At 36.3% G+C, this 8,226-nt stretch overlaps 1 protein-coding gene across 1 annotated transcript; it reads right to left on the bottom strand.

Moving 5' to 3' along the window:
- Positions 1-3,736: 3,736 nt before the first annotated feature.
- ino80c (INO80 complex subunit C) lies at positions 3,737-6,967 on the bottom strand. Its single transcript, XM_087812748.1, has 5 exons — positions 6,337-6,967; positions 6,007-6,117; positions 5,824-5,935; positions 4,667-4,734; positions 3,737-4,596 (listed from the first exon to the last, which is right to left on the bottom strand). Exons 1-5 carry the CDS (start codon positions 6,499-6,501, stop codon positions 4,465-4,467), a joined length of 588 nt encoding a protein of 195 aa, XP_087668874.1. The 5' UTR covers positions 6,502-6,967; the 3' UTR covers positions 3,737-4,464.
- Between the last annotated feature and the right edge of the window lie 1,259 nt (positions 6,968-8,226).

Here is an 8,226-nt window from a genome sequence, read left to right as displayed (position 1 = left end):
ACGAAAGCGATGTAAATGTATATGTTATTGAAACCGTCAGTGGAAAAGTGAGACACATTCTGGGGAAACTGTCTTCCACACGTTCTTGCTGGGAGTTGCATCAGCAGATCAATACTACTTTTCTCAAGAATGAACAGCGTGACGCCAGCAACTGGTCGGATTTACATTCTCCCGCAAAGAGGAGATGGAGGAAACTTGATTGAATTTCACCAAGGAGGGGAAAAGTACTTCTTATACATGTGATGTGAGAATTGGATTGAAGTCTGCAGAACACTGTAGAGATCATGTCGCCGCTCGCCTCAGAGGTATAGAGTGAGTCGACGTCTAGACGAGACGGGTTCAAGTTGGTTTCTCGGCGCTTGATACGACACGGATTCCTTCAGCTTTTATATTTTGAAGATCTAGGTTTAAATTGTCAACTTTTGTCAGGGAGGACAAAAACTTCATCTATTTTATTGACGTGGGATTGAGGATGCATGAGCGAGAAAAGGATCCCTGGTGGTCTCAAGGCGCAGATGTGAGGGCAGGTGGTCCAATATTCAGAGTATGAGCTGATGGCTTCCTCGATAGAACCGGGTACAGATCCACAAAGCAGGACGTGGATCAAGTAAAACATCAAGAAATAGATTTTATCAATCAATATTAAATTTAAAACTGAGTTTGCCAAATTATTCTCCGTTTACTAACTTTTGTTAGCAAAGAACATGTATTTATTTATGTATTTTTGTTTAAAAAAATTAAGATTTGGTCTCTAACACCTGGTAACAAATGCCTCACAGACCAGTACAGAAAGAGAAATAAATATATATAAACACCTTTTATACAGTAATAATCCATAGAACAGCAATTAATAACAGAAATTAATATACTGTAAATACCATCCCTACAGTTAAGTATGGTGGTGCAAGTATCATGCTGTGGGGATATATATATACATATATATATTTATTTAATTTTCTCTGAACTAACATTAGTCTGTGAATCTTGACACATCAAGATGCTCGTTTCAGTCAAGTTTACAAGTAAAAAAAAAGTCAAACACAAGCTCTTTATCACCTATTTTTATCGTTATTATGTGAAGGTCGTCCGTGAATAAAACGCCGACATTAAAACCAGTTTGTGGAGCAGGAAAAGGTTGGGGTCCCCTGCTCTAGAGTATATGTGTTAAACTCGCAAAACAGCTTGAAATACCTTTAATATAATTTCCAAAAGGTCAGTTAGGTGATCTTCAAAATGTCGTGAGCAAGCTGCATTTCCTCCAGATCTGTGCGGCACCGATAACTTTTTTGATGATCAACAGCTGTTTTAGGCAGAAAACAAATGTACGCTCGTCCAGCTGTTTTCTAGTAATGTCTAATGTCGACAATTCAACTAGAAAACCAGAACGTTGATGCATTTTTGGATCACAACATTTATTTTAAATAAATATTTGACATACTCAGCATCAGTTTTGTGAACACAACATAGTTTTTCTCTATGGTGGCAGTACAAAATAAACACAGTAGATAAGCAATAGAATACAGAATCGTTAAAGCCATGTAAACAATAATGATTCATGTAGTAAATCAAACGTGCACACCTAGTGGCAGGCCACGGAAAAGCATCTCTGGGTCCACGACTAAAACTACATTTTCACTCCCCTTATTTGTAGCTAACGTAAGTTGTGTTCAACATATTTAAACATTTAGAAATCAATTTAGTGTGCGTGACTACAGGGCTGTGAGCAGCTGCCTGGTCTCTTTAATAGAAGGGCAGTCTCTGTCTGTTGTGTAGGCCCCGTTTGCTGCCAAAATTGACTAAAAAACGAACATGTTTTTAATAAATATATGTTAAAAGGTTAAGTGTCACTCATTACAAGTTTTTTTGTCTCAATCTAAAATCAAGATGATAGTGAAATCTGCTGAGGGTGGTTGCTAACCCCGTACAAAACTAAAGATAGCAACAGCAAATCTTCCAAAACAGTGACCAAAATCCTTCCTCATAGTGTGTGTTTGCGTGCACGATGCACATGCTTCTCTGCCATCACTGCGACTGGCAGAGTCCTCGAGGGCAGACTGGACCTAAATGAGCACCACGACGGTCTGAGTCTGCACGCTGATGTGTCATAGAAACTTGCCTGCAGAAATTTAATAGATTGGAAAACAAAATCAGCCGAGGAGCCACTCATTGATTTTAATCTTACACACTGCTGCGTGCGTGCGTGTGTGTGTGAGTGTGTGTGTGTGTGAGGCAGAGGCCTAAACCCCCACTGAAGAAAGACAAGTCATTTCATGCACTCTACAATCAATTTCTTAATGATGGTTATTATGTGATTCAGCTTGTCTTTCTTATTTCTCTATGCCTCGACAATAATGAGTAATTATCATCATCAGCCTGTTAAGATCTTGTAGCTACACACCCTTGTGTGTGTGTGTGTGTGTGTGTGTGTGTGTGTGTGTGTGTGTGTGTGTGTGTGTGTGTGTGTGTGTGTGTGTGTGTGTGTGTGTGTGTTCAAACTCTTGGATATATATATTTTAGTGAAATGTGATTTTTTTTACACGCAAGCGTGGGCCACTCTTGCGGATCTCTGGCACCCCCTGCTGGTCAGCAACACACTCCAAAGCTTATCAATACATTTAAAAAAAGTAGTATTTGTTTGTAAATATCCCAATAATCCCAGACTGCTCAATACTGTGATTCTAGGCTTGCTTGTTCATTTGTTATGCTCTCTTGATGCAGTGATGGCTAAAATAGCCACCAGCGGGCAGAAACACAGATGCCCCAAAAAGAAAAAAAAAAAAAAGAAAGAAAATGTGCACACACTGTGTCGGGTCATGTGCTTGTGAAGCAGAAAGCCTGGCAGTGTTCATTAATCACTGTGTTGAGGTTTTGATGCCACAGCAGGAATGGAAATGCTGGTCTAACTCACATGGATATACTATAGTGCCTCCATCAGCTGCACTGAAGTTGGCAGAATCAGGAGAACTCGAGAAGAAGGGCCTGAAAAGAAACTCCCAGCACCTGCGGCAGCGATTATTCATGTTGCTTTTGTCATGAACAATGAGAGGGGGGGGATTGCTCAGTGTCCAAAAAGAAGCTTCTGGAAGATCTCGTTTTATATATGTATAGGAAGAAGACATAGTGTTTTCAGTTACTTTTGAATAAACAAAACAAATAAATGTAATTTATCAAAATGTATTTGTCAAATACACTTTAGTTTGATGGTGCAGGTGTATGGTTGTCCAACAGGATGAAGTCAACAAGCAAACAAGAAAATGTTTTTGGACAAGTGTGTGATTTAGGTTGAGGTAAAACTTAAACTAAATAAATAAACTGTTCTGTTGAAATACGAACAACCGTATTCATGACATTTTTATGACTACAATTGAATGTTTTAAACAATCGCTTTTATTTTTATTTTTTCAAATATAATAACAGTTGTTTCACTTAAGCATTAAAATTCTAACTTTTAGACGATTTTCTATCTTGTTTTTTAAGTTTAAAACCTCTTAATAGTTTAATCATTTTGCTTAGATTATTTAGATTCGTATTGGTTTTGCCTCATATTTTTGCTTCATAATATTGATTTCTGATGCGATAATTGTATAAATAGTTTTTAAAATATTGTGTAAAAAAAAAGGACATCTTTGAGACTTTTCAATAAGTTAAGGTTTATAAAGTAGCGCCACAAACATAAATGTCATTCAAATGAATATCAGTTAAACAGAGGTCTTGTACAGAAACAATAGAAAAATAATTGAGTAAAAGTTTTTATTCACACAAAGATACATCATCCTGAGATTATTTCTAATCCTGTATGATCTGCTTTATACCATCTGGACTCTCAAATTCATCATCAACACTTTCTACATTCAGATTTTGGAGTCAATTCTTTCTGAAATATATTCTTTAAAACATGTTTCTTTGTTAGCTTTAGCATTATTGCTAACTTGTATTGACATCAGGGCAGTGATGGTGACCAACCAAAAGAAGATTTGTAGATAAATATATGAAAGTATTTTTGCCATCAATTCCTTGTTCATTTACAAAAAAAACATCTGTGGAAGCAGCCAAAAGATCGGATGAAACAAATTTGGCATCAACCGTCACCGTCTCCAATTTCTTCATCAACCCGCGACAAAACTGCGCTAATTTCCACATTCAAACGGCTGCAACAAAAATGAAAACCCACTCGGTGACTCTTGACTCGTAAGCAGGCGGACCAGGTCTGGAACCATTTGCATAATTTCCAATCATGCACTTGAAGTCGCTCAAGTGAGGATCATAGCAGGTGTTTTTCAACGACGGCCCTCGTTATCCTCATTGTTGAAATGAATGTGAAATTAAACACATTCACTCACTGTTTTTGTAATTAACCAGTGTTGGTTTTGCATTCAGTTGTCATAGTTCCATCCTCCCAGATCTACCACATCCTGTGTACACAAGTATCCATCGTCCGTCCCTCAAGTCCAGCTGTACGAGGCGTCAAGGTACGATGCAAGTAGCTTTCCGAACAGCCAGGTAGCCCGTGACCACGTCTGTGGGCAGGAGGCGGATGTAGGAGAATTCCTCCGACGACGTGAAGCGTAGTTTGGTCTGTGGGTCTGTGTAGTTGGCCTGGAAAAAAAATCCAAAACATTCATTTTTGTGTTTCCTGACAAAGTTTTCCTTGAAATGAAAAACTCACCGGGAGCCCTGAGATGTCAGAGTATTTCTTGGCCGGCTTTAAAGATGGAGGAGCGTCGATGCTGTAGTCTGTGCACGGAAGAGAGAAGATTCGTTTAGCAAAGAAGCTTCACTTTTTGGTTTATTTGACGGATATATTTCTGATTTCACCTCGAAATAAAAAAAGCAGGCATGTGTTTAGGCTTAAATATATGCTGTGACGATACAATATATTGTGATAATATAGGAACAAGGATATATTTGTAGTATTATTGAGTACTTGACTGTTGCAGAATTTACAGACCACATGATTCTTGACGAAGTTGTAACTGCTTTCATTTGTTTTCAAACCAAAATATGACCAAACTTTAGCTTTAAAAGCTGCTGGAGTCGACTGTATCCTCTCGTCCTCAGTCATCACAGGGATCTTTCAGGATTTCAATGTTCATTAAGCTGCGGAGGACGTAATGACTGCTGCCATCTAGCAGCCAGAAGTTTAATTGCAACCAAAAAAGAATAGACGCAGTTAATATTTAATTCATTAATTGTAAATAAAAAAGTGTATTATTTTACACTTTAATAAATTATAAACCATAAAATAACTGACAAAAATGAAGTGACTTAAAAGCCAAAAAATTAAGTTTATTGCTATGCAAAAAGAAAACAGTGAATATTTATATACTAATTGTACATTTAAAAAAAAAAGTATTTTAGTCTACAAACGCTTTGTAGACATATAAACCATAAAATAACTATAATGAAAATACAACGTGACTTGAAAGCCAAAAGAATTCTTAAGTTTAAGTTAAATGTCAACAAGATAAAAAAACGGGTTAATTGTAAAGTTCTAAAAATAAATAATGTATTTATGATTTTATACCCACTTTATTGAAATACAAATGATCAAAAAACAACTTTGATACGATTTTAACATAATTTCCAAGCCAAATATATATTTTTTATATATATAAAGATTTGAAAGCGGAAAATAAATAAATTATTCACACTGTATCGATACAGTCCTGCTGAGCAAATATCGTGATTTATCAGTGTATCCATATTTTCTCTCTTTTTTTTTCAACCAGAATTTTTTTTTATAAAAAAAACAAAAACACATCTATCCAAATTGCACGAAAGGTATTATATAAAAAATGTTTTCACATATTTCTTCACACTCACAGTTGGGATCATTCAGCGTCCACGGTAACGTTCGCTCCAAAACCAAAATCTGCTTGAGATTTTTCCAGGTTCTGTTTTTCTTTCCTGCTGCTGCTCCGCCGATTCCAGAATGCTGTGGATCACAAACATGTTTAAGTATATAAGTTTATAAATGATAATATCAGCTTCTTAAGAGACACTGACCGTGAATGCTGGGTCTTTAAAGGGTGGAGGCTTCGCTTCAGAAGCAGAAGAAGATCCAACATCTACTGATCCTGGAGCTTTTACCTCAGATACTGTTTCAACCACTGTCATCTGTGAAAGAATAAACATAAAGAGTTACTAGGATTGTTTTAAAAACTACAATAACACACTCATTCAGATGAGGATAAATAAGGTTAGAATGTAAGGGTCTACATTACTATAGCAACCCCTCATTGGAAGAATAATAGTTTGGTTTATTAATGGTGGAAAAACAAGTGTAAACAAGAGTAAACAAGTGTAAACAAGAGTAAACAAGTGTAAACAAGTGACCTGTGTCTGTGGAGCAGCAGCGACAGTTTTCTTCTTCTTGCTGCCGCTGCTGAGCTGCTGCACGGCGGCCACGGCAGGACTCGATGGTCGCTTCTTGGCTCTCTGGGCAGACGGGTTCGAAGCCACCGGTTGACTTCTGATGGTGATGGGGATCTGAGAAGCCATTTCGAATAAAAAAAAAGGAGTCCAGTTGTCGCTGGTTTAGTCAAAACTTAGCCCTCAGTAGCATTAGCTTATCTTTGTTAGCCACTACTGGCGTTACCCGGATGTTGATTTATTTGACTTCCGGACCATTGGTTTATTTTTGTTTTATTTTATTCGCTCTTTGTTTTTTGTTTTTTATTATTATTATTGCTCTTTCGAAAAAAATGAAATGTTAAATTCATTCATTAACGTTTCTGATGTTGTATTAAATATTTTGAAGTCATCAAACCCGATTAAATTGGTTTTTCGAGGCGATATTTCATATGTTGTTTCTATTCAACATGTTTTTTTTAATCAAATTCCTTTTAATCTGCATTACAACTTAAGAACATCCTTTAAAACATTATACAATTCAACGTGTTTTTTTTACGTCGTATTGAAGTGGAGCGTTGCTTCCACCTAGTGATAAATAGTGGTTGTACAAATTATTTGTGCTTCTTTTTTTTTTTACAGAAAAAGTTTTATTCGTTTAAAAAATACATGCTTGTTTTTTTTAATAGATAGATATATAAATGTTGATATTTTAATTGTGTGTTTATCTTTACCAAATTAGAACCCCTGACTGCACTTATTATTATTATAATTACTGATTGTTATTGCATTGTAAACTGCTATTATTATATATTTTTTTCACATTATATTCATCGACTTTTTAAGCATAAGTATAAGTAGATGTTTTATCGGTTTTAACTTTTTTATCTGTTGTCCCTGTGCAATTCATCTCTCAACAGGGGAGTAATAGTTTGAAATGTTTTCCCTTTTTTTTTCTTTTTATCGTGCATCAAATAAGAATAAAACAGTCAGTCCAGTAGTTTTTGTTTTTGTTTTGTTAATATGTATCTTTATTACCACTTCAACCCTCGGTGTGTGGCTGGACAGTAAACAGGTCCTGCAACACAGACCATGTATATAAGAAGGTTCAGAGTAGACTGTACTTTCTGAGGAGGCTCCGATCATTTAACATCTGCAAGAAGCTCCTCTGCATGTTCTACCAGTCTGTGGTGGCCAGTGTCCTGTTCTATGCTGTGGTGTGTTGGGGTGGAAATGTGTCCAAGAGGAGTGTCAACAGGTTGGACAGGTTGATCAGGAGGGCTGGTTCTGTGGTTGGAATGAAGCTGGACTCACTGGTGACAGATGCTGAGATGAGATCACTGAACAAACTACTGTCAATCATGGATTATGACAGTCATCCAGAGAGATCAATAAAGTTTATCTATCTATCTATCCATCTATCCATCCATCCATCCATCCATCCATCCATCCATCCATCCATCCATCCATCCATCCATCCATCCATCCATCCATCCATCCATCCATCCATCCATCCAACCAACCAACCAACCAACCAACCCAACTTTCCAATTATTTAATTTAAAAATGTATTATTTTTTAATCTGAGCTTTTTTAACAAAAATATATTTCCTCCTACAGACATTTAAACTAATAAATCAAGAACATGTATTATATTTAGTATAGAAGAACTGCCATCAAATAAAATTGTAAGGACCTGTAAACTGTCAGGTGTGTTTGATTTTACGACCTTTGTCAGTGAAGCGTGGTAAATGTATACAGATGTGAATGAACATTTTGTCTTTAAATCATTATTAATAATGAAGTAATATAAGAAGAAATGGATACAGAAACTATTAGTTTGACTGTGTTATGAAAATATTATTGTAAAATGTC

This window comes from Callionymus lyra, chromosome 17, assembly GCF_982586985.1.
Source record: "Callionymus lyra chromosome 17, fCalLyr1.hap1.1, whole genome shotgun sequence".
Lineage (NCBI taxonomy): Eukaryota > Metazoa > Chordata > Actinopteri > Syngnathiformes > Callionymidae > Callionymus > Callionymus lyra.
This window is presented reverse-complemented; position numbering and strand designations above follow the sequence as displayed.